The 27,470-nt window shown below is 32.8% G+C and overlaps 1 protein-coding gene across 1 annotated transcript in view; it reads right to left on the reverse strand.

The window, feature by feature from the left end:
- Window positions 1-3,214: 3,214 nt before the first annotated feature.
- LOC125072047 (fatty acid synthase) overlaps window positions 3,215-27,470 on the reverse strand; it is a 39,565-nt gene continuing 15,309 nt past the window's right edge. Inside the window, exons 5-41 of the mRNA XM_047682527.1 lie at window positions 27,154-27,357; window positions 26,827-26,943; window positions 26,332-26,495; window positions 24,631-24,773; window positions 24,189-24,392; window positions 23,485-23,674; window positions 22,674-22,833; window positions 22,374-22,543; window positions 21,816-21,967; window positions 21,276-21,459; window positions 20,863-21,011; window positions 20,257-20,441; window positions 19,596-19,715; window positions 18,298-18,407; window positions 17,616-17,806; window positions 17,334-17,503; window positions 12,824-13,087; window positions 12,589-12,709; window positions 12,102-12,392; window positions 11,512-11,955; window positions 11,187-11,357; window positions 10,914-11,044; window positions 10,596-10,746; window positions 10,000-10,171; window positions 9,716-9,828; window positions 9,059-9,220; window positions 8,786-8,914; window positions 8,289-8,368; window positions 7,849-8,004; window positions 7,426-7,677; window positions 7,158-7,311; window positions 6,335-6,539; window positions 5,408-5,558; window positions 5,002-5,176; window positions 4,661-4,837; window positions 4,449-4,551; window positions 3,215-4,195 (exon numbers count right to left, since the gene is read on the reverse strand). Of these exons, the coding sequence (XP_047538483.1) occupies window positions 3,618-4,195; window positions 4,449-4,551; window positions 4,661-4,837; window positions 5,002-5,176; window positions 5,408-5,558; window positions 6,335-6,539; window positions 7,158-7,311; window positions 7,426-7,677; window positions 7,849-8,004; window positions 8,289-8,368; window positions 8,786-8,914; window positions 9,059-9,220; window positions 9,716-9,828; window positions 10,000-10,171; window positions 10,596-10,746; window positions 10,914-11,044; window positions 11,187-11,357; window positions 11,512-11,955; window positions 12,102-12,392; window positions 12,589-12,709; window positions 12,824-13,087; window positions 17,334-17,503; window positions 17,616-17,806; window positions 18,298-18,407; window positions 19,596-19,715; window positions 20,257-20,441; window positions 20,863-21,011; window positions 21,276-21,459; window positions 21,816-21,967; window positions 22,374-22,543; window positions 22,674-22,833; window positions 23,485-23,674; window positions 24,189-24,392; window positions 24,631-24,773; window positions 26,332-26,495; window positions 26,827-26,943; window positions 27,154-27,357 (6,793 nt within the window). The 3' untranslated portion in view covers window positions 3,215-3,617. The remainder of the gene's footprint in view (window positions 4,196-4,448; window positions 4,552-4,660; window positions 4,838-5,001; window positions 5,177-5,407; window positions 5,559-6,334; window positions 6,540-7,157; window positions 7,312-7,425; window positions 7,678-7,848; window positions 8,005-8,288; window positions 8,369-8,785; window positions 8,915-9,058; window positions 9,221-9,715; window positions 9,829-9,999; window positions 10,172-10,595; window positions 10,747-10,913; window positions 11,045-11,186; window positions 11,358-11,511; window positions 11,956-12,101; window positions 12,393-12,588; window positions 12,710-12,823; window positions 13,088-17,333; window positions 17,504-17,615; window positions 17,807-18,297; window positions 18,408-19,595; window positions 19,716-20,256; window positions 20,442-20,862; window positions 21,012-21,275; window positions 21,460-21,815; window positions 21,968-22,373; window positions 22,544-22,673; window positions 22,834-23,484; window positions 23,675-24,188; window positions 24,393-24,630; window positions 24,774-26,331; window positions 26,496-26,826; window positions 26,944-27,153; window positions 27,358-27,470) is intronic.

The following is a 27,470-nucleotide window of genomic DNA, read 5'->3' on the forward strand; positions in this document are numbered from 1 at the left end:
GCCGGCTTAATTGTAGATTTTCATACAAAATATCAGGAATTCGATATTTCTGGCTCCGAGTCGTTGATACAAGTAAGTTTTCGACGATCAATAAGTGTGTATTATACTGATCCACTTAATACAATTTAAAATGACTAACAAACAACGTACATATTAAACCAGTAGCTCTAACAGGTTAAAATTTAACAAGATTTTTTTATGAGACGTACTTTAATAATCATTATAACATATGTATATATATTTTGATGACTCACGTCTGCACAGCGCCCGACGGCAAAATTTTTACGGATAGTAGGTAGGTAAATATCGAATAATTTAATTATACGAGAATAACAATATTATCATGTGAACAATGGTAGGGGCAAACTTACTACGGGGAGCGTGGGAAGGTAGCGAGTAAATTACTCCAATCTATTTACGTGAGTGTAGAAACAGGCGAGCTAACTGCCACCTCAGCGTATATTGAATGGTCCTACCATTTCAAATATTTGGTACATTACACAAACATCGTGTACAACAATAGCGACTTTAACCTGCTCGGCATAGTGACTAAAATCCTATACTAAAATTTAAAGCGTTGCTCTTAAGTAATTCTTCTTTAAAGGTATATATTTAGCCGAGTCATCTTTTTAAATATGAAACTGTGAAGATGATGTATGAGTTTTCTCTGGTGATTTGAATATCGAATGCTTATACGAATACCGGTATTGTTATTTTTAGATTTGAAGTAATGCATTTGTATAATTCATACAACCTTATGAACCTCTTTAAAGTATTAGTGTTATCAATTATTATAGTTGACACACTTGGCTCGACCAACTGATCACGATATATTATTAGGGGAGAGAAGGCAAAATTGACTAATTTTAATTTTAATTCTTATCGATATTTATTTTTATTTTATTTTCATTAGAGAAACAAAAAGTATAAGATGAGGAATTAATCAGCAACAAGTATACCAATCATATTTGACCTTTGAGTAAAATCCTACAATGAAAAAAAAATGTAGAAATTAAAATTTACTTCGAGCATCGACGGATGCTTATTTTTCACTTATATCTTAAAACGCAATCGGGCCACAGATCATCATTAAACATATTACACAGGCAGTATAATTCCTCAATAAAAAATATTTATAATAAAACTACCTACGAAAATATTCTTGTCTAAACTAATACAATTTTCTTAATCTATAAAAAAAATCACTGTTCCTCATGAAGGAGGACTAACGGTCGTTTTCGATGACATTAATAGTGATAAATTCAAATCGTTTGTTAAAAATAATCACAAGGCATTATTCGATACAAGATTATATAGTTGGTAAAAACACGTAGAACTAATACTTGTTGACTTCCAAACAGGATGTTGGCAAAAAGCAACTACTGATTTACTTACAATTAATACAATGTCCGTGAACGTAATTTATTTTATTATTTAAATTTTAAGATAATGCCGAACCGAAGTATTAAATTAGCAACACTAATATATGGGATAGTAGAAGATTGGTTAACGGAACGGATTCAAGCGAATTGACACTTTTGAGACGTTTTAGATACTTTAAAAAAAGTTAAAAATATAAAAATATTTTTTAATTCAATCATTTTTAATTTAATTAAATCCACAATTTACAGTGTTACTGTGTTACTGTAAATTGTGGATAGGTTTCGGATCTATCGCAGATCTGCACGAAATTATGAATACAGAAGAGTATATAAGAACACCGAAGAAACAGCGTTTTATTTCTGAGTTAAGACCAAGTTATTTTAGTACATAGATACTTAGTATCAACATCAACTAATATTATATTCACAGAGGCATTAGAAAAATTGCAAAGGAGAATACCCAAAGACGCGGTATCCAGCGCGTCATCAAATCCAAAGTTGTCTGAAACGTTTATAATATTACTAATAACTATAAATATTTATAATATTAAATTAAATAGCAATAATTGTTTTTTAAATCAAAATCTGAAAAATTTACGTTGAAAACGAAAGATATTATCGGCGTTTAAGATAAACTATTATCAATATTTATTTATATATTTATTTATATTAGATGAAATGTCCAGTTCAACAGGTTTATGGTAATGTCTGATAGCTTACGAAAAATAAAGAAAATAATTATGGCATAAGGAAAATCAGTACCAAAATTGTATATGACGATGACATCCTCCGCTCCACGTAGCTGAGCAGCCACGATAATTATTATTATTTTTGTTGAAGATATTGATTTCATTTACGAAGTTGACATTATAAATATATTCTAAATTAAATACTTAAAATTTTTAACATATTTATTTATTATATAGCAAGTGATTCATTATTTTTACGAAAATTTCAAAAGGGTTATGTAATCCATATTCAACCATACATTATTTGCGTGCAACTTTAACCATTTATAAAGGGTACGCAATGGAAGCTTTTAAGAAGCACAACTTAGCAGATACGTAGAAATATTAAAAATAAGTAAATACGTATTTAAGCGTTTCTGAATATTCTAGCCTTAAGGGGTTTAAATTTCGTATAAAGATTAGTCTTAAAGTCCGTTATTTTTACATTAGAAGATTCCCGTGCCAATAATATTACTAAGGGATTTAAGACCTCCAAAATTATGCAACTGCACTAGACTAATAGTTACGATACTCCATCGTTATGTCATAGAGTACATACAGTTATCACTGGATAACTAACAGATATGGATAAGAAACAGTGTTTTTTCCATGAATATAACTTTGAAACCTTCAGAATACCTTTTTAAGTTCCAAAGAGCAGAGTTCGCGCTTAAAGTCTGCTTCGCCATGACAAATAATAAAGCACGAGGTCAAATCTTTAAAATGTCCGGAGTAGACATAAGATAACTGTATTTCGCATGGAAAGTTTTAAATAGCCTATTCGAGAGTGAGCTTTACGAGCAGTCGTCTAGGATTTAGCTCACGAAACTTGAACCACAAATGTGGTTTACAAAAAGTTCTTAAATTAACGTAATATTGTAAATTAGTCTGTTAAATTATTTATAACTAATTTACAGCTAGCCACGCGAGCAAAGCCGTGGACACTAGTTAGAAATAAGCTCAAAAAAATCTCGAAAAGGAGACGAGCCCATAGCCCAATAGTGGGATATTTACCGTTTGTTCCTTACTTTACAAGGATAGGACTGCATATAAAAACTACAGCGATCAAAGAGAGGCAAGAAAAGATAAATAAAAGTCACCTCGTCATACAAATCCTCATTATATATTCACAAGAACCGACACTAAAGTACCCAAAATCACAATCAAATTTTAGAAATAAATAAGTATCATACCTTAATTTGAACAAATTAAAAAATGTCATTATAACCCTTAAAACAATCAGTACGATAAATGTTACAAAAATACAAAATTTCCTAACTAATGAATATTTTATTCGGTACTGGTATATTTTTACCTTAAAGCTAAAATAAATTAACCATAAAACTATACGTTTATAAATTAACAAATACTTATTATAACACAATTAAATTTTAATGAATACTTTTAAAAATTATAATTCTACCAAAACTCCCAACAACGAGTTAAACAACAACAGTAATCAACAAAATACTTAATAACAAGATTTGTTTTATGTTAAATATTAAATTCAAATTTCTATTGTACGCTGATTCTCGACAATATTAGTTACAACATTCTGACCAATCTTGTTTCCGTCTTGTGCAGCTAAGACTCTATTAATAATGTTCGCACAATCCTTATTCTCAATTATACTGACATGGTTACCTTCAACGAGATGAACGGTCACGGGACCTTCAGTGAGTTTATCCAGACCATAATTCTCTTCGATAACCATGAATTGTGGATTTTCCTTCGGACGCAATAGAATTATTGGTGCCTTGACCTTCTTCAGCTTATCTTGATTGAGGACCATTTTAAGCCGATCGAAACTTGCATTGGCAATCGAAGCTACGAATTTATTTGAATATTTATTCTGAGCGGGAGATGCTTTCAATGCATATTGAACTCTTTCTTCATATGATTCGATATCCTTGAGTTTGTCCATAAGTGTGTTAGTTAGTTCGTTTTTCGGAGTGATAATATCCATGGTTAGGCTAATTAAACTGTTTTGTAACTGAGTATCGGTCGTGGCGGACATTGTCAAGGTTAATATCGCATAGAGGAAGTCTGGACTGCCATCCAAGCAGAATATTGTTCCATTGTGTCCTGGAAATTTAAAATTAACATAAATAAACACATTTAAAATAAATACAGCATAGTGATTCTATCAAAAAGCATCAGTTAGATAAATGAAATAAATAAAACCGGTAAGATATTTTAAAATAACTTTTTTAAACTCTTATGAGTTGATAAACAAAAATATTTATTCCATTTCAGTTGTTTTCTATAAATATGTTTTAATGCAGCCTACGAGTATACAGGAATAAGAGAATTTTAGTTAAGATAACAGTTTACAAACCTTCATTTTCTAATATGCTCGCCAGTTTCAACGTGGGCAAAGCACCAAAACTGTATCCGAGAAGTATGTACGGACTTCCAGGAGATAATCTTGATTTTATCGTCTGAAACAAAATACCCAACCATAAACCTATTTTGCCAATTATGACGTTTTAAGAATTCGAACATTCCTAGTAATAAGTTAATAACTAAAATTGTTGCAACGATCCATACCTTGTGTAACCTAGTGACTAAGGAATCTAAGGTATCGTGCTTCTCTTCATTGCCAAATTGCAGAACGCAAATCTTGACCTTAAGCCTACGACATAAAGCCGCCATTCCCGCAGCACAACCTTCTAGACCGGGTAGAATGAACATTATCGATTCCTTTTCATGAACGGATATGTCGGTCTGCGAAAAAAACTTAACAGTTAATAATATACAAGTATTCAAAAAAATTAAAGTATGTTTACCATACTAAATAATAAAAGAGAACCTTATATTGGTTATGTTTGTAAATACACATAATTTAATAAAATGAAATCAAATTAAACAATTAAATCTGCATTCCTTACCTCTGAGCCATCGCTAACCATAGACGGCATGTAAATGAAAGGTTCTGATGCCAAGTTTTCATCACCAAAGTTCCTCATGAGGACTCGGAGACCAGCCGCATCTTCAGGGATAATATGACGTGCCGACACTGATGTCGATGCTTCGGCTTCTTTTTGAGCTGTGAGTTCTACCAACCTGTTTGGATATATTTTCCATTTAATCATGAAACTGACTTTCTTACTTAACTAAAATTTTGAGAAGTGGCAGTTTTTTTAAAAAAGTCATATATTTTAAAAAAGCGTTACTTATCGTAATGATAAATTGTCGACAAATTAATGAAAAAAAAGGTAAACAAAATGTAAATCTCATACATTTAAAATGGCTGGAACGCTATGTCTTAAGAACCACTTATTAATAAAAAATTACCTTGCAAATGTCAAGGTTCTGATATCTTGAGCTGTCAGGAATATCTCGAATTCTCGCTCTAAGGTCTGTTTGATCTCGACCGCCATCATACTGTCCATGCCCAATTCCGCAAGAGACACTTGCTGAGACACTGTTTTGAGATCCTTAATACCTAGAAATTAGAAAATACAAAGTAGTAATAATCTATTCCTGAGTACCTAGAGAAATTAAATGGACTAACTAGTCTCAAGCAAAATAACCCAGAACAATGAAGAGGACATTGACTTGTTTAATCTGTAGGTTCTGATAATTCCGTGATGATACACTTTCACTCGTGGTATTATAATTCAGGAATATTTTAATACGCCCAAACTCCATACAATATTAATGATCAATTTCCATTTAATTCTAAGTTCACAGATGTCCAGTATTCGAACACTAGTTAAATTATTTAAAGTGATAATACTAGGATGGATCTCCTGTACCTAGTTGATTATGATTGGACGATTGTTCAACAGCGACCGTTGCTTGTGAATTGATTTAAAAGAGTTTAAAAAATAACAGTAGGTCCCACTGATGGTCTAAGGCCTCCTCTCTGTTTGTGGAGGTGATTTCGAGCTAATTCTACCAGGCAGCTACAACACGGGTTGGTGAATTTCCACACATGCAGGTTTCCTCAATATATTTTCTTTTAACGAGTACGAGATGGATTATAAACACAAATTAAGCACATAGAAATTCAGTTGGTCAGTGGTTCTTGCCTGAGTTTGAACCTACAATCATCGGCTAAGATGCATGCGTTCTATCCGCTGGGACATCTCGGCTCAAGAGTGATTATTACTCAAAAAAACAAAAAAATCACGTAGACTAGATATAGTGACCATAAATAATAAAAACTATTTTATTTTACTTTTCTTACTATTTCTTCTAAAATTTTGATTTCCTTACCCATAATCTGGGCAACTGCATCAACAATGCTTCCACATCCAGAACCACCAGCTTTCTTTTCGGCTACCACAATCGAGGATACTATCACGGCATCCTGTTTCAAGAATTTGTCGAGAGATAGCAGACAGGAGGAAATCCTTTGTTGTAAAGTTCCACCGATTTCCAATTGGACGTCTTCATCTTGCATGTCTGCTACGAGACCAACCTACGCCAAAATACGAAACTGGTTAATGACATTTTTTATTAAACATACAGCAATTGCTGCTAATAAATCATTCTAATTAACTATTATTAATAGTAGTAAGACTTCGAGTTTTAAGAGAACGATTAATTTAATAAAATGCAAAGAGCAGTTTGCTTAGTATTATTATTTAAACCAATTTTCATTTATCTATTTATCTAGGTAACAGTTTTCTAACTAGTCGATTAAAATGTCATCATGATCGATGGCATCCCCGTTTGCGTTTGAATTGATCGTTGCTTCGATACCATCAACAATTTATAAAATGAATTTATTTGGTACAAACATTTTTGTTATTTATGAATTGAATGGAGCATTTTTGTATTAATATACATAAAACATAATTATTACTTATGTTTTATGTATATTAATACAAAAAAGCAAATACAAATATATATAATTCAATGGATATTTTCTAAACACACATAAGTTATAAACAAGTTTTGATAACTAGCTATATTAAAAAAAAAATAGCATTATTGTACCTCAAAAGTATTTATCAATATGTCACCAGCTTAACTCTAATGGACTGCCGTTAATTAAAACTATCGACTACACTCTTCCAACTATTAGAACACTCACATCTCCGACGGCACCCCACTGAACAGCAAGCGCGGGGAGGCCGAGCTTCTTTCTCCACTCACAGATCCTCTCCATCACGGAGTTGGAGAAACCGTAGTTGGTCTGACCAGCGTTACCGCGACCGCAAGACACGGATGAGAATATCACGAAATCTCTGGAAAAAGGCATCGTATTAATAAGGTATAATTTCTACTTAAAATATTTCATGATCCGAAGTGCTTCATGGCTAGAAAAGTGCAATAAAATAATCATAATATATAATACTCACTTCAATTTAGGGCACAATTTCTTTGACAGCTTGTCCAAATTCATCGTGGCTAATGCTTTGGGTGCGAACGACGTCTTAAATGATTCCAGACTTTGATTTTGGAAGATGGAATCTTTCAATATCACTGCCAAATTGAATATCGCCTCGACTGTTCCCATAGAATTTGCCATTTTCAACATTTGTTCACAACCTTCTTCTGTCGTGACATCATGCGTTGAAATTTGTACATCAGCCCCATAGCCCGCCCATGCTCTGTTAAAAGATAAGTTTTGACAAATATAATATGTTTATGAAGTAACAACGATATAACTGAAATTAAAAAAAAAACACTTTTATTTACCTCTATGAGCAACACAAACTTAAGATTTGATTTAAAAATTCTGCTCACGCTTTTAATTGTGTTATTAAGAAAATATCACTAACCTCAGCCGCGATGATTGGTAACCATTACTAATTCCTCTCCTGGAGGTGAGCAGAACTTTCCTGGCTCCTCTCAGAATGAGCCAATCTGCAAGCTCCAGACCGAAGCCACCGAGACCTCCCACAACGATGTACACTAATTCTTCATCACACATGTATCTAGACGATAAATCAAACTTAGTAATAATTGTACGGAAATTCCAATGTTTATTGCATATATTAACTATACTAAGTACGTTCACCGATCAAACTCTTGATTAGTTTTAACTTTTTTTATATATTTACACACTAGGTTAGCATCCACGTACTGTCATCGTTATTAATAACCTATTTAATTTGCTGAAGGTGTTTATTTAGATTCAATACACCTATTCTATAAAATTAAAATTATTTAGTTTGGTAAATGTTTTTAATTTTTACGTAATGGGTTATTAGTTACGTACCTAGGAACGGCGTCAATGGGCGTATATGTTGGTTTCGTTAGACGATTGCTTCGTTCCTCATCACGTATTTTAACAATAACCTGCAACGTTTTTCTTAATAAATAAAGGACTTATTCCTTACAAGTGGCAGGACTCAGTGCAGCTACGTGTAAGCTCATTACACCAAACAAATTGTATTGCTTAGTTTCGAACAACTTACACGTAAAGTTTTTATAGCACAAGATTGTATGTATGTAATGTATGTTGAATGAATGTTGTGCTGTCATTTTATTCACCTACTATCATATTCTGATAAGATGGTAATTCGACACGATCAAAGAGAGATTAAGTGCAGGGCCAGATCCTTTAAATATTTATTAAAGCACGTGAGTATAATATAAAATGGCGACGACTTTTTAATAACAATAATTATCAGTATATAAAATTTAGATCTGGGACTTCTAGTAAATATCCAGCTTTTTTTTTTCATATACATACATAATGGTTTTAGTATTCACCTTTCCAATGTGTTTTCCAGCGGCCATGTATCTGAATGCAGCCTCGATTTGTTCCTTCTTGAAAGTGCAGTACGTAAGTGGACGAACAGCGCCACTCTCAATACCAGATAACAGCAAATCTTGCAGATTCTGTTCAAAATAATTAATTAAAGTCATATTTAGAAAGATACATAATATATAAGACATCCACTTAAATTGTTTTGCAATGAACATGAAAATCTTGGGAATCATTTTTGAATATAATTTGTAAAACGAAATATTAATGAAAGTAACCTTTCTAAATTCGTAGCCTTGGTCGAAGATGTAGTCCAACATAATTCCGTGAAAGGAGATCTCCTTAAGGAAGAAGTACATGCCGATGGGCGTATTGTTGCTGATGTCAAACTTTCCGATTTCCAAGAAGCGGCCGCGGTAGCCGAGACACCGAATCGAAGCCTAAACAAATTAAACGAGCTTGTTAATTAAAGTATATATACAAAACTGCAGAAAAAATATATATGTATAAAATATTTATCCAGCTATAAAAAACAAATATTAAAAATATACGAGTATTTAAACGATATGAGTACTGTTTGGAGGAATTTTTTTTTTAAATTATTCTCCAGTAAATATTTGCATTTCTAAGACAAAAGTATGTTTATACGTACTTATATACGTACGTATATATGTACGTACGTAATATGTCATGTATTTTCAGAATATAAGTAAGCATGATTATCTGTTATTTAAATATACTTTTTTCATAATAATGATTAATAGCTACAGTGACAACTTTCGCCAAAGTTATTAACTAAGTATAACGTTACAATTATATCGTCATTTAGAATTCAATTACAAATAAACAATGTTTTGTCATTATACTCTTATTAATTAGCAAACAGTCACAATTTTTAATTCTATAGACGTCATTGAATAAAGATTCCAAAATACCTGTAACTTCTCATCGGCAAGAGAATTGAGAACCATATCCACGCCCTTTCCGTGCGTTTCCTTTCTGACCATGTCTTCGAAGGACGTGTCACGAGAATTGCCAATATGACTGTCTGTAAATCAAATGTTGAAATTAAATTCAATCCAGGACCACCTTGTTTTCGTAGCCTTGATTCTGTTCTATTGTTCATCATGCAAACTGTGACTTGAATTGCTAATGTGGTTAATGGAATTTTCTTTACGAAAATGAATTCAAGGAAAGGTTTATCAAAATTGACGTATACCTTTAAGTTGTGGGAAAAGCTTCTTAATAAAGGCTCGTTTCTCCGGAGTACCAACAGTCGTGAACACTTCACATCCGTAGTATAAAGCAACGTTAATGGCAGCCTGACCAACACCACCAGAACCAGCGTGGATCAAGATAGATTCTCCTCTTTGGATCTGGCCTACCATTACCTATTAAAAAGATGCATTTAAAATACTATTATAAAATTAGAAAATACATTATCTGAACAAAAGTTATATCCTGATTGTGAAACTTTAAAGGTTTGTTTTAATTTATTTTCGTTTCTCTATTTGTTCTGTCACATGTGTATTCCGCCAACCCGCATTGGAGCAGCGTGGTGGAATATGCTCCAAACCTTCTCCTCAAAGGGAGAGGAGGCCTTTATCCCAGCAGTGGGACATTTACGGGCTGCTAATGCTAATGCTAATGCTAATTTGTTCCGTATATAATAGATGTATATAGAAACTTGTTTTACTACACTATGGAAGTCTTTAGTCTATGTTTCGAAACGAACTTAGATTAAAACGAACTCACAAATGGTACACAAGAAGTTGTAGATACATAATTAAACTATATTCATAATAATTAACTCACCAAGGCATAGTATACAGTTCCATAAGCTACAGGCACGCTAGCAGCCTCCTCAAAAGTCCATTCATCAGGAATGCCCCATAAGAGCGCCTTATCCCCTACCACCATGTTTGCCATACCGCTGTTCCTCACCATGCACATAGCTCGAGTACCACTGAACGGGATTTATTAGATGTAAAAAGATTTATAAGAGACAAAAGTCAACAATAACAAATTTCATTAAAGATTTTGTAAGGTAAGTTAACATGAACCAAAATAATTTATCATTTAATGCAAAACGATTAAAGAATATTTCTTGCGATGTCAGGTAAAATGGCTTACTTGCAAGTTCTGCCGACGACCTCGAACCCTTGCACGCACTCTTGTGCAAGTCTGCCTCTTGCGACGGCGTCGACCGTCACGCGCCCCATAGCCGTCATCACGTCACGGAAGTTCAGAGCCGCGCAGTATACCTATGTTGACAAGCGAATTATTTTTTAAATAAGACGATTGGCAGTGGGTTATTGTAGTTATAGTCTATAAAACCTGATGGCACAATTAAATCAGCATCGACCATTTAAAGGTTTCAACAGTGTTGTAAAATGTATTGCTTACATGTATTAGAATATTGTCTGGGTTCTTGAAAACTGGATTCACTCTAATAGGTCCCTCCAGCCATCTTAGCGATGACAGGTCTCCAATAGTAACGGTGTTCACGTAGGCGTGGTGAGCCTTGATAGTATCCAAATCGCCCAAGAGTAAGTGCCGGTACGTTCCCCATTGACCCTTAATATATTAAAAAAAAACATATTTTTCAGCTTCGTAAATGCTACTAGCTTCGTTTTATGTTTCTTATAAAAATGGTAAAATAATAAAAGTTATTGCTGAACAAATAATTATCCAAATCATTAAAATTTATTACATTAAACGATGCACTTACTTCTTGATAGACATTGATAGCCAAGTCCATATCCAATTGTTCTTCATAGAATTCCAAATCTGGATTGAATGGTGGGGCTGAAGGTTCGGCAATTAACATACCATAGACTATCTCACCACCAGGTTCTTTCCTCAGACAATTGATAAGACCTAATAGACCATTTATCGGCTCATCTTGGCTATATAAAACTACTTTCTGGCCGACTTTTAGCTCCTCCTTGACTTTGTCTATCCATTCATACGTTTGATCAGATGAAACGATTTTGACAAATTTAGCCGGTTTTGCACCAACACGTTTTCGGAAGAGGACTATATATTCGAAGCCAGTGTCTTGTATGGTAATGATGTCGTATTTATCAGAGAAATCTTTTCGATTAATGGGTACTTTTTCACGGCTCATAATAAACCCTTTTTCACGGAGAGTTGCTAGCGCATTTTTAAGTACCTACAAAAGAAGTTTAACAATGTGGTAATTTTAATTAGTGCTTTACAGAAATGTTATATATATGATACGAATATATTTAAAAAAAGTTAAAAATAGTTTAGAAAAGCTAAAAATAAAAAAAAAAATGTTTTCAAATATGTATGTACCTCAGGTCTCTGAAGCAGATTAGCACCGATAACTATAAGAGCATTATTTTCTCCAGCTAGTTTTTTATTTTCTACGGAAATGTTTGATGGCATTTCAATTGGATCCTCAGAGATGATAGATAACTCAGCTTGTACCAACGGTAGATCACCTAAGACGTCTGCTACTTTTTCCAGAATTGGCTCCCATCCGTTATTTTTATACTCATCGTCAACAATTTCAATACTTTTAACTTTGTAAGTTTGCATGTTTTCAAGGATGAGCTGAACATTGCTTCTGAGAATATCTTCGATCTGAAAAGTATTTGATTTTTATAGATACGAGAAATAAATTAAGTAAATAAAAAAAAAACTGCAAGAGGCTACATTAGTTATTAACGTTAATTTTAAATCCTTATAACAAGGTAATTATTTTTTATGACGACAAATTTGGAATTTGCTGGGCAAGCAATTTATTCGATGGATGTCATAATTCTGTTTATAATTTTACCTTCATCTTAGATTTTCCGAAGTTAGGAATGAATACGTTCTTTTCTAAAACTGGTACGCCAAGTGGAATTTTTCTTGAAATCGGTGTCGCATGCAAGCCTCGAATTTCCACGCCACCAGCCCTGGCAAAAAAGTTAAAGATTATTAAATTAGCTACACGTTAAGAATACCTAAAAATTGAAAAGACATATTATATATATATTTTTTAACACCCTTAAATTTTTTTATTAGGTTACCTGATGACGTCAACATCGTGATACACCCTAATTTCAAATGACTGCCTCGAAGAATCAGGATTCGTTTTGGATAAAGCATCATAATGCATATTTGCATCTATAGACAATTTCTCAATCCTGGTGGGCACAAAGAGTCCTCGAGTATCTTGCCCGATGATCTTCATTTGCAGCATACAGTCCATGAAGGCGACCCAGTTGTTGACCCAGGCCAAGCGGCCTCGGGTTCCCTCGACGTTACATCCGATTATGCCTCGGAAGAGGCCGCTGTGGAAATAAATTTCCATTATTGCTAGTTTAAAAATTTGTACGATAATATTTTATAAATATTCCCTGAAAACATTTTTGAATAATAGATAGTCTTTCCTTTCTAAAACTAAATACACAGAAAATAGTATTTTACCTCGGAGAGGGTGTCTAATAAAATAAAACACTTACGAGTGACTTGTTATCAATGACACCTACGTATTAAAAAGTTAAAAGAAACCACATTATAAACAATCAAAGATCAAGGGTTAAGTGCGATGAAACAATCGTCGCCAAATTCATGATACATATTAATAACACAACCTGGCACACCTCGTCGCTGCTTTGTCCGCGACAATTTTGAATTAGAAATCCGAATTATTATAAATATCAAAAGTTAAAATCTGTTTTAGTGCGACAAAACCATTCATATTACTAATGCAAGATTTTCTCAGATCTCTTCAGACTTGGCGTTTAACTTGTATCACATTTGCCTAATCTCAAAAAATTATATAGATATACATAATGAATCGCTTCAATGGACTGGAAATAATGATATTTCCAACAGATATCTTGGCAAAAATGCGTTGATATATAATTAAAGTAAAATGGTCTCAGAAAATCATTATAGAACTTACTTTTAATTGTTTTTCAAATTAGTTTAAATTCTATGACACAGAAAAATATATACTGGGGTACTTTAAGGTTTATATACTTAATATATTTTCAGATTTTCCGACTTTGACCACGGCAGGGTTCAATGTTTTATCGCATTAGAATAAGAGTAATACATATCATCCATGCTCGATATTTATTAAAACAAGTGTAACTAGTATTAGTGGAAACTTAGCTGATGTAAGTAATATTGTATATTTTTATGCCATAATTGTCATCTCATTGTTTGTTTCCCAAAAACAAAATAAACTAAAAAAAAAAATGTTTTAGGAATCAGTTTCACTTGCCTAGTGAAAAAACTTTAAAAAAATCTATAAGTTTTTTTTGGTCTCAAAATTGACCTGGTCTCAAAGTGGCTTATGTTCCCCGGTACTGAAACTATCTCCATACCAAATTTCAACTAAATCGATTTAGCGATTTAAGATTGAGAAGGTAACAGATAATTAATTGTTTTAGAATCAACAGAGTTCCTTGGTATGACAATAGACTCTAAGCTCCAATGGGGCCACCATATAAATAAATTGGCGAATAGACTCAGCTCTGCAGACTATGCGTTAAAAAAAATTAGACTTTTGACTGATGTGGATACGGCTCGCCTTGTGTACTTCAGTTATTTCCACAGTATAATGTCGTATGGCATCCTACTCTGGGGTAATGCAGCTGACATTAATACTATTTTTGTACTGCAGAAGAGGGCTATTCGTGCAATTTATAACCTGGGCCCAAAAGATTCGTTAAGAGCTAAATTTAAAGAAATTAAAATAATGACTGTCGCTTCTCAATTTGTTTATGATAATGTTATGTATGTACGCGAAAACATAAATGATTTTCCCAGAAATTGTGGCGTACATTTTATTAACACTAGGAACAAAAATAAACTTGTTACTCCAAGTACCCGATTACACAGGGTTAGTAACTCTTTTTTGGGGCAATGTATACGTTTTTACAACAGGATCCCAGAAAACGTTCAAAATTATTCAATTATAAAATTCAAAAGAATCGTTAAAAAGCGTTTGTGTGCTAAAGGATATTACAACACTAATGACTTTTTAGTTGACTGCACACCTTGGGAATGAAATGAATGCCTCCAGGCTGTTTCAAATAACTAAAATATAATTATCATTGTACATGGAAAATGGTTCAAAAAAATATATATACATATCCCGCTGAGTTACTTTCGCCGGTTCTTCTCAGGTCCGAGGTGCTAAATTCCGAACCGGTGGTAGATTTTTGACAATCAATAAGCAAAGTAAACACTTCTATATTGAATAAAGATTTTTGACTTTGACTTAGCGTTCACAATATTAGTATAAGTATATACATGTATTGTATATAATAGTTAAATTATGCGAATTCTAATGTTTGCTTTGAATGCGAAATAACATATAAAATATTTAGCGTCAATGACACATTTATATTTATATATATCAAAAATATATTATACGAGTAAATGAAGGATTTAACTCCAACTATGAATAAATTGGCTGAACTCCATGCATAATATTTTCGAAACCAAAATGGCTGCTTGCATAATTAATAATAATGCCATATCAAATCAAGGTACTTAAAATTTAGTGTATTGTTCCATTCGAGCAGGAAAACGAACTTGGAAATATAATATATCAGAAGCAATGAACTGCAGAAGATGACTTTTGTGATAAAAAACCAATGGCAAAATTTCTTTAAATAATTTAAACTACCTCTTCGAATTGGACATGTATTCGCCGAGAATAACCGACAAGAAACTCAATAGTTACTACTATTTTCGACCAATTAATTACACATTTATTGCGAAAGCTATGTCAAATATGTATTATTAATAATAATAAAACTAATTTTGTTAAACATTCCAAAGATGTTTAACAAAATTAAATTTCGAACATTGTTCGATCTCATACCTTATAAGTAATAAATTCAAGTTTAGTTTTTCCTTTTTTAAATTTTCTAATTTGCTTTTATATTCCCCAGTACATTAGTTTATCTTTGTTGTCTTAATTCGAATTACTATTAAGTTATTAAGATTTGATTTTATATTTTATATATGTTACTTTGGTTTATATAAACTATATAAAAAATATTTTTGAAGTTCACTGTTGTTTACACCTTTAAAGACGTGTCACTTAGAATGTTACCCACATCAGATATTAATTTTAAGTGCTTAGGGATAAGTTGATGGTGTAACTTTTTCAATAAATAAATAAATGTATCTAAATGACTATTCACCGAATTTAACTATTTGACTTGGACTTGGATAAAAGGACTTTGCTGAGAAGGAAAGCGTTACAATTTTTCTCTACTTATCTTGTACAATGATGCCGTTGATCCTATTTAACCATCTCGATTGTTATGAATATAAGCAAAGTTCAATTTCGAATGCAATTTACTTTATTCAACTACAACTAAGTACAGGTAACTATACAATACAGCACTTTTTAGCCGTCAATATTTTAATTCTAACACCGTTTCGAAAAGTAGTTTCCAGCAAAAATAAATGTCAAAAAACTTCCAAGGTTGCTTTTTTAAAATGAACCAGATTTATAATAGCGTTACTGTTCGATAACTGTTTACAGTCCGGTGCTGCAAAAAGAACTTAAATCCAAACTCTATCCAAAGAGTATTCTCTAAATGAGTAATAAAATTAATTAATTGATTGTGCCTTCAATAAATTTTCTAAATGGTAAATTTGTTATATTTCCCGGTATTTTATTACTATTATATACTAGCACCCCGCCCCGGCTTCGCATGGGTGCAATACTGCCACTAAATATACTACAGAATGTCTTACACGTTGTGAGACACACAGTTTTTCAGTCGTTAGACAATACAAACCGCTATGTCCCTGCGTTTTCAATCTATAATATCTTCGAAAATATTCATTTAAATGGCATGCTGTAAAGGATGGCCCTTTATCGATCTATATTAAATACATAATGTATTTAAGGTACTTAATTGGATAAGGATTAATGCTGTATTGCTTATTTCGCTTTGAAAATAAGCCATAGTAAATGTGGGTTATCTCTAAGAGATAGACATCGCAGGCTTTTTTGAAGACCTTTTTATATGTAGTGTTCAACCAGCGTTCGCAATGTAAGTGCAAAAAATATGTTTATTTAAGACATCACCTTAGAAATCTTTAAAATTTATCAGTGTTTCTCTACTATATTGTAACCGTCCTCATGAATCAATCAATCTAAAAAAACCGCATCAAAATCCGTTGTATTATTTTAAAGATCTAAGCATACATATAGACAAACAGCGGAAAGCGACTTTGTTTTATACTATATAATGATACAAATACCATTGGCTAAAATCGTTCTACTAACTATTTGATGAATTAATACATTTATATCCACATGGTTGAATCTCCGGCTTCGTCAGTTAGTGCTAATTGAATTATAACTTCACTTCGATATTAATTGATTTGAAAACCAACATTATTACGCACTAAACATTTACTATGATTTAATTAATCTATTTCCCTATCTATTGTAATCTGATATATTAAAGCAGCTTTTGACTCTAGATTAGAAGAGACGTTACTCGTACAAAGTTATAACAAAATCTGGTAAGTTGATTTTAATCTGCACATTACCTGTACTGGTAACCTCTAAGACGTAACTCCTTGTAGAAGTCCTTTGTAAGTAGATGTTTAACATTGGGTCCAGTGACTTCCGGCTCAAATGGAAGCACGCGGTAATCCTGTCCAACGTTCTTCTTTGCGTAAATACGTCCCGTCACAATGGATGCACCACTCTCGACGATCTGTTAAATATTGCCTTTCTTAAGATTGTTTTAAATTAAAAAATATTTATGATATTAAGAAAATTACATATCTGTGATGTACAAACTAAAAACAGTTTAAAATACAATTAACCTCAAAGTTCCCACTTCCTTTCTGAATCATCACAACAAACTCTAGGTTTCCATCTTTAGGGATGTTAGTAGCTCTTTGGAATCGAACGTTCTCGAGCACCACGGACACTTCTGTGAACAGCTCTCCCATCATCATACCGAGGGTCTCCCACACCATCACAATGTAACCGGTTGCAGGGTACAAGTTGCGACCTACGACAAATAAAATATATATTGATGAACTGGTTTAGATTTTTATGACGGAGAAAAATTATCGGGACAGAATGTTTTGGCACATTTTTTTGGGATTACTTTTTTTTACATTAGCAGCCTGTAAATTTCCCGCTGCTGGAAAGGCCTCCTCTCCCTTTGAGGAGAAGGTTAGGAGCATATTCCACCACGCTGCTCCAATGCAGGTTGGTGGAATACACATCTGGCAGAATTTCGTTGAAATTAGACACATGCCGGTTTCCTTACGATGTTTTCCTTCACCGCCGAGCAAGAGATGAATTTTAAACACAAATTAAGCACATGAAAATTCAGTGGTGCCTGTCTGTGGTTATATATAAATTGTGGTTTTTACCTATAAGTTAATATAACTTAATATACTATGAATAAATAACATCAAAGTTTTTACTATTAATAGGTCTAAATCTAGGATATATTACAAATATAAAGTATACCAAAGAAAAAATAAATCTTACCATCAATGACGTGGCCGACCATGTATTCGCTGTCTTCATCAACAATGGACATCCTCACTGTCCTCTCACCAGACTTCATCTTCTCTTGTGCTTTGTATGATGTCACGTACCTAAAGTAAAACGTGATAATATTAAATAATGACAAAATTACCTACCTACTTACTAGACTATACAATAAATTTAAATCACGATATTAAACATGGACAGTTCTTAACCTTTTTTTTTGTCTCTGTCTTGGAGAGAAGTTGAATTGTCAATTTTATCAATTTTATTATATTTCTGTTTGTAATGTTAAAATAACTGTTTTTTTACTAAATGCATATGTATGTACACACGGTACATATGCCAAAATAACATTTTTTTACAATTTTTATCTGTCTGTCTATTTGTTCCAGAGTTTGGCTCTGTAACGACTGGACCTATCTTGACGGGACTATCACTGGCCGAAAGCTGTTGTTATAAGGAGTAACTTAGCCTTCAACAATAACTTTTTCGTTAAATTCAATCCTAGTTTTCTTTGCAGCTATTTAGTAGTTATTTTTTATTCTCTTCTATAATTACTCAAACAATTATTTCGTAAAAATAATCGTTTTATCATTTTAATGTATTAATAACATACTTTTCACAAACATTTCACATCAAAAATCACTCGATTCCAACTAAAAACTCGTTTTACGAATGACACGAGCCCTACGAGAGCGATTTGTTTGCGGGCGCCTGATGGATGTGCTGCTATTAATATCCGTACGACTTTATTGTTTTGGGCCAGTTTTAGGCGTTTTTGGTTATATTGAACATTTATCATATTGATAATATAGAAGTAATTAATATTATATGTAATTATATATGTCTCAGAAGATATGTGACAAAGACGAATGGCTAGAATACTTGGATTTTAAAATAAAATTTGGGCAAAGTACATTCATTTAATATTTGTTTATACTTTGTCTTAACGGCTCGATATTAAAGGAAAACGTCATGAGGAAACATGCACGAAACGCATGAAATTCTGCCATATATGTATTCATCAACCTGCAATTGTGAAGCTCAGTGGCATAAATTCCAACAGTTCTCTTTAAGAGGAGAGAAACTTCGCCCAAATTTGGGACATATAGAGGTGTTTACTTTGTTATGTTAATACATTGCCTGTTTCCCTATTAAACACTTGTTAAAGTAACCCATGGAGTTTTGATAAACTCATCAGTGAGAAATTAATAATTGTTTCAGATTACTTTTAATTTATCAAATTTAAGTTCTAAAATATAAGGTTAGGAGTATTTACATTGTAATTAACTCACCAGTCCTCACTGTGTTCCCATTCGACGAGGTGTGAGAGCATGGGAGTTCCTTGCGAGACGGGGAATTTTATGGTCGGGTAAATGTTGGCTAAACGAGGGTTAAGACCGGCTTCGTATAATCTGTAAATATCGTACTTATTATTCAGAATATTCTTTAACAGCAAAGAATTAGCTCATGACTTGATAATTGTGGATACAATTCTGATTACATTGAATACATAACAGTTGACCTTTAGGAAAGATTAATTTAGGAATTTTACTAATTTAAAATAAATCTTTATTCAAGTAAGTTTTTACTAGCAATTTTCAATTATCATTTTACAGAACTAGAATGTTGTTTCTACCGAGAAGAACTGACACAGAAATCAGGACTTACCCTTTTCCAACATTTAAAATACAAAGTTATGTTAGTTAAATAGAATTATACGTATAATATATGTTGGCTGAATGTCAACAAGTATATATACAGAAATTTTTAAATACTCTATCGAAACCACAATCGTTTCTTTCGTTGCAAAAACTATAAATATACTATTGGAAAGTACAAACCAGTTATCTTATGTCGTATTAATATTAGTAATACGTTAACTTGGACCTCAATCGATGCAAATCTTTTATTGGTATTTATTAATTAATTAATCCAGGAAAATTTATTACTTACTTGCCCAAGGCCGTGAGGAGAACCTGTACGTTGTCCTCGTGTTTTCTCTCAGTTAGAGGAATGTTAATGACATCCTTTTTGAGGGATCGACGTAAAATTGCTTGTAGGAGTCCGTGTGGGGCGATCTCTATAGTGATAGCGTTTGCAGGGATTAGTCGAGCCGTCTCCTCGAAGAGCACTGGACTCTAAAAGAATAATATATTACGTTTAGCAAAACTTATCGCAAAGTAAACTTATCTAATATGTAATTTTTAAGCTTGATTTTTCAGAACCTTCGTATAAGAAGTTCATTGGAATATGATTAAAACCGTATCTAATAACTGTTACAAGATTTCTTGGAACGTTTCCAATCTATAGTGGATGGTAAAGCAGTCGCTACACTGTCGTGTAAAGAATGAAATGCACATAGCATAAATCTCTCACAAAGTAATTTTTTTTTTCTCTAAATTAGCTAAATGTTTTAATATTTTGTTCATTATATGCTTCTGTTCCATTTTAGATATCTATTCTACGTGCCTTTTCTTAAAAAATAAACAACAAATCAAATTATTTGTATAAGAAATTAACATTCTTACTTTGAACAGTGAACTCTTCAACAGCACTTACCAGGAGATTATTGGTGTGATATTCAGCTGAAGACATTTCAGCTTTGGGATCTTTCCACAAGGCCTGCTGCACAGAGGTGGAGAGCCAGCGTTCTGAACGTGGTTTTGGCGATGGAATCACTTGCTTCAGATATTTAAGAAGTTTTGGTCCTGTTTTGAAATTTAAAGTAAAGGTTTTATTATTTAGCTGTAGATCTTTATTTACTTTATGGAATCCAGAGATTCCATAAATAAGTGATAGCGATGAGGTTGGCATTGAAAGCCTTTTATTAGGTTATGTTTTCTAACCATTTTACAAGATGATAAGAAATTTTGTAACAAAATAGCTTACATCTTTCATTTATCTACCGTACTTATTAGTATTTTTTCATTTAAATTATATTTATATTACGGTCAAACTATATGCAAACTTACCAGCTTCAGCGATATATCTAGAATGGTAGGCGATGTTAGAGCACGGCACCTCCTTGGCAAACACTCCTTGCGCTACGAGTTTGGCAACGAAAGCCTTCATTTTATCCGCTGGTCCAGAAATCGTGCTGGAGTCCGGTCCATTGTGGCAAGCCACTTCAATTTCAGGTGGAATTATCGTTTTTATCTGTTTTTTAAACAAAAAGTAATTTGCCAAAACAATTATATAGTATTTGATCACGTATAAATCGTTGTAATAAAAGATAGACTATTGCATGGCATAAATGCCCAAAAGTTAACACACGTCACCGACAAACAGCTATTTTTGTGCTCCGATTTTATAGGTGAGTGATCCAAAGTAACAATGTCCAAGCTTAATGAACAAAAGGATAGTTGTGCATTGACGATATTTAGCCATTTATCAGTTCATCTACCTATTTTTAAAAAATGAATTTTAGAGCTTACTTGAATAAAACATGTCGGTAGTTATCTACAAAATATCTTTAGATGAGACTTTAAGTTATAAACACAGTATGAACTTACATCATTGTATCCAAGACCAACAGCAGCCATGGATCCCTTAATAAACGGAGTCTCTATTGACGCCAAACCTCGACTGTATGCTGAAAGAATCATCTGTTCCGCTGTGAAACATCCGTCTGCGTACGCGCAACCTAATTCACCCACACTATGGCCTAAAAATAAAAACAAAGTAATGTTCTTTAGCTATATTGTATTTACCAATAATTGTCTTATTCCAATGACAATAAGGCATTGGAAATTACAGGCATGATTGGATATTAGCGTTACATTTTGTAGCTCAATGTTTTGCGTTACTAATGTTTACCTTTAAGTCCTTTTCGAATTAAAATACATTCTGATATATATTTTTTAGATTTTACTCTAAACCGACTAACTAACTACTCTCCAGAATATCTACTGTAAAAAAATATTGCAATTTATAAAACTCATTATGAGTATGCTACCTACAACTGTAAAATCATAAAGGACTAGTTATAACATCTTACGGTAAAGGTAAAAACTTATTATTGAATAGCTTATTTGTTAATTTTTCTTACCAAAATATGGTAAAATTCTTACCAATAATGAAGTCGGGTTCAATTCCAAGAGCTTTCAGAACATCCGTGAGACCGATCTGCACAGCGGCGATACCGATGAAGGAGTTGAGGATGTTGTCGTATATCTTGGGGTCTGGATCCGTTATTAGCTTGGTCAAGTTTATGCCTTTGGGCTCTAGAGTTTTGTGGCATCTATGGAAGATGAATTATGGTATTTAAATTATGCATCACTATTGAATTAGCAATGCATTAAAAATTAATAATTGTCTTTGTGACGTTCTGATAATATATAAATAAACGAGATAATAGCTTTCACTCTTACTTTTCAATAGCAGCAGCGAATATAGGAATCCTCATGAGCTGAGTAGCCATTCCTGCCCACTGGGAACCCATACCGGAGTAAACGAACCACACTGGACGACGAACACCGGAGAAGTATTGGATGCTACGCGCTAGTGACACGCTCATTTTTGGTGTGGAATCTAAATATTAAAAGTTATACATATATTATTTAACTGTATTAAGATATAGAACAATCGAAACAATTTCAATCAAAAAAAATATCAGTTTCTCTTTTAGCTTTCTGGTAGTAAATTATAAATAATTAGTGTCTCGTTAGTCTAGTGGCTAAACATAAGTCCGCAAATCTGGAGGTCTTGGATTAAAACTCCACTTCGGGCGGATGTTATTATTGGGTTCATCTGTCCTACAATTTTCAGTAACAACTGGAATCAGATGAGGAAACTGAGAGGACAGAAGTACGGAGTCTAGAAGATGGACATGCCTCAGCAAGTATGTAAAGCCGTCCAGACTGAATTCTTTCCGGTCGTGTCGGTTTTCAGTTCCATTGGATTATATTAATACGATATCTGAACTTTAAAATCTGCAGTCTTATGAGTTACTTACTAACTACTACTACTCCGGCGAGATCTTATAAAAATCAATACATATTTTCTAAGACGTTCAAGAGTTTAGACTTCATTTTTTAAGTTTATATCATGGATAATATTGAAGTAACCTCTATCTCCAAAAAACGTTTGACCGTAACGAAACACATTTGACACGTGATAACTTTAAAGAGCTGAGTACCTAATTAAACGTTAATTTTTATTAATCAATAACATGTAGCTTACTCAACAATGTGTATCCTCTCACAACATGGCCCGTGATGTCCTCATCGTGTATAGCGTGTAAAAGTCTAATGAGTTCAGCGTCAACTGTCCTTGATTCAAGGTCATCTAAAATCTTAGCTACCGCTGATTCAGTGCGACCTGATATGCATACCAATCTAGGTAGATCGTCCGATGGTATTCCATTGTTGACCTAATTGTAAATAAATTATTCAAAATATAATAATAATAATAATAAATGTTATTTTGTGTCTTCGATAATCTATGGAGATTATGTAGACATATGAATAAAAAAAGTTATGTGATATATTCCCTGAACTATTTTTTTTTTCGTCTAAAGTAAAAAGTAAGGCTACTTTTATTATTACGACTAAATTTTATATTAAAATATACACCTCAGAAAACAGTTTGCCACCTGACAATAGACAGAAATGGAGCACGTCAGACTGAACACGTTACATCCCACATTTTGCAAGATCATTGATTAAAATATTGTATTATTGCTGGACTAAATTAAATATACTTTTCATACAAGTTTTCAAACATTATATATATTATTTATTAAACAATAGTAACATATTTATCAGTTACTTTCAAGTTCTTATAATCTGACACATTTTAGATGTTATCAGTAAAATTATTTTTTTTCTAGAAGATCAAGGTAATTAGGCATTTTATACCAAATACAATATCTGAATCTTTCTTACCTTCGGTCTCGCAACGTTCTTAAGCAAAGTGTGGGCGTTTGCACCACCAAAGCCAAAGCTGTTTATACCAGACATTCCTCTGTTCCAAGGCTGCTTTTCCGTTATCACCTTGAGTTTACCCTCCATTAGGGCTGGGACACCTTCTCTTGGAACTTGGAAATTCAGATTTGGAGGAATATATCCAGTAGTATAGGCGATACAGAGCTGAAACAATATTCTGGTGTTAAATAAAATAGATAAATTTTATTTGCATGCATTTCTTCTCCCTGTTTTCTGGCACGGTGGTAAAGTTGAAATATTGACGATTCATAAATACTTTATTGTAAAGTTTACTTGAATAAAATACATATCATTTGATTTGATTGAACTAGAAAAAATAAACTTCAAAAGGCTTAGACGCAAAAATGTTTTGAGAAGTAAATAATAAATAAGTATGTTTTACCTTCGCAATAGAACAAAGACCTGAAGCCGGCTCACTGTGTCCCAAATTTGATTTAATAGAACCTATCATAAGAGGTTCAGATCGTCCAGTACAGAATATTTCATCAATAGCTTTAAGTTCTTCAGGATCTCCTACTTTTGTACCTGATGGGGAAAAAGTTCCTGGTTGATAAGTGCCTATTGAGAAACTCTATGTCTATGTCTATCTGTGTGTCTATATGGTCATTATTACTTAACCTAATAATGACAGGTATTGAAATTTGTCATTGACGTAGTCTAAGATTTGTCGGTACGATGACCACTTCGTGCAAATTGACTCAAACGGAATAGCGGGAAACAGAAAAAATTGGGTTTTGAGTCGCATTACATTTTGTAAAGACAAATAAGATATAAACCCATTTTTTAAAAGCTACAGGTTAGAGATGGTTTTAATTTTTCTTGAATAACAAATTAATAAGTCTTTTGTTGCCATGTGATGTGATGTGGATTTAAATCTTTTACAATAAGATTATATGGGATATTTCGATATCTCAATTCTCTATTGAACTTTGTACAGAAACAAATATCTGTTAAAATATGATGCAAAAATCAGCTCGAAAAAACTAAGGAAATTCGTAAATGCACAATTTACAAGCAACATCATCTCGCATACATATATCTGTAAATATATAAAGGCAACGAAACGATTGAAATTCTAAATCATCCGTAAAAAAAAGTATAAATATTTTTCCATTCTAATTCTTATTCCAAACCAAAGTGGCTGAATGGTTAACAAACGGGAATCTAATTCAAACATTGGAGACAATATGCCTAATTTGTATTTATAATTAATCTTATGCTTGGTCTTAATGGAAAACATTATTAATAAACCTACATAATCTGTCGCAAAAATGTCCGCTACAGCATCCAACGTTAAAGGATTATGGTCTGAAAGTTCAACATCTTATCCTCAAGCGGAAACAATATCTTTACCCAACACACATGTTATTTTAAGTCTTCTATGTCAGACAATGTTTGATAAATTCTAATGAAAAGTTACCAATGGAAGACATCGGTGCCTTTGCAAAAAGCAATTTCAGCGTCCATTCGGTACGAATCAACAGAATTATTTACATGTTTTTATTGGTCTCGTTGTATTCTCTCGTATTTTTCTTAAAACGAAAATTTATCTCGTTCCTTTGTGTCGACGACAATAGTTGAGTTCGTGATGAAAGAGCTTTTTAATTTTATGTCAGACTGCTTTCCAAGTAAACGTTGTTTAAGTTTTCCTTTCCTATCTTTTGAACGTTATCCATTAGCCGTTGTCGTTTTTATTTTTATGCGCTTTTGTATTTTTGCTCCTTATTAGAAGGACAATTTAATATTACACTTTTAAACTTTATAGTTGGATTGTATGCATCATTTTTATTAAGACCAGACAAGTCAAACGTTAATTATATTCATATTTTTAAAGAGTTTTCAATCTAACTATACTTTGTACGCTTAGCGAGGTTAAAGTCACAGGTTCCTTCTAGCCCTACTATTTCCATCCTATCTGAGCATACATTTGGAGGAGAAAGATAAGATAAGATCTTTAATAAAATTCCTCAAAGTCTTCGCATAACTGGCACTTATTATAAAGCCGACAATTCATTAAATGAATTAATATCCATTAATATTATTACAAGAAAATATCTACAAACTCCTATAATATATAACATACCTGTTCCATGAGCTTCCACGAATTCAAGGGTGCTGGGTGGAATGGAACACTCTTCATAAAATTCGCTGAGGAGTAACTTCTGGATGTTACCAGCTGGATAGGTGATACCTTGCTCTTTGTATCCGTCACAGTTAGTCTTAGCGTGCAAGACTTGGGCATAGACCCTGAGAAAATAAATTTTATAGCAATACTTAACTTTTGGTCATGGTTACTATGGAAAAACATATTCGATTCTTTTTTGTATCTGGTGTAATATTAATTGATACAATTAAATATGTTAAAAGAAATATATTTAAATTTCGAATATAATGAGAAAATCTACCTGATAATGTCAACCCACAGACATGGATTTATTTAAAAAAAGAAAAAAATGTGCGAAATACACTGACAAACAAATTCATATTAATTTACAAGTAAGCGAGGTATGTAACTCCTGTTATTGGAAATACTATCAGTAGTCCTTGGATTGATAAAGCAATCAACTCGAAGTCTTACCTTCTTGAATCCTTAGCCTTCTGCAACAAACAAACAACAATTGCTTCAGAACGGGCGTAACCATTTGCACTGTTGTCGAAACTCTTGCATCTTCCATCAGGAGATAATACACCCAATCTAAAAGAAATATTCGGAAAAAATATATGACATAATTACTATTTTTAAGTTTTAATATGTGTGATAAACTTGGTATAATAAAATTAATTCAATAGATATGAGTATTTAAGACTATATGAAAAATTCTATAAATCTTTGTTATTGACATAAAATAGAACAATAAAAATCAGATCAGACTTTCAGCAATGTATGAAATAGATCATTCCATACCTAGAGAACTGCAAAGATACGTAAGGATGGAGACACAAGTTCGATCCACCAACAATAGCAGCATCACAATGACCGTCACGTATAGCTCTGAATGCGTGTTCCAAGGCGTACAGAGAACTGGAGCAAGCTGAATCCACGGTGTATGAAGGACCAGTAACTCCAAGCCAGTAGGAGATACGGTTGGCTAACATAGCTCGGGAACAGCTAAAAATAATATCATACTTTTAACTCTTCAATAGTTATTGATGAGAAACCATATTGTTTCAACAAATTAATTCTATTTTTCCAAACATAATTTTTTTTTAAATAATATGTAA

The sequence above is a fragment of the Vanessa atalanta genome, chromosome 20 (assembly GCF_905147765.1).
Source record: "Vanessa atalanta chromosome 20, ilVanAtal1.2, whole genome shotgun sequence".
Classification (NCBI taxonomy): Eukaryota; Metazoa; Arthropoda; class Insecta; order Lepidoptera; family Nymphalidae; genus Vanessa; species Vanessa atalanta.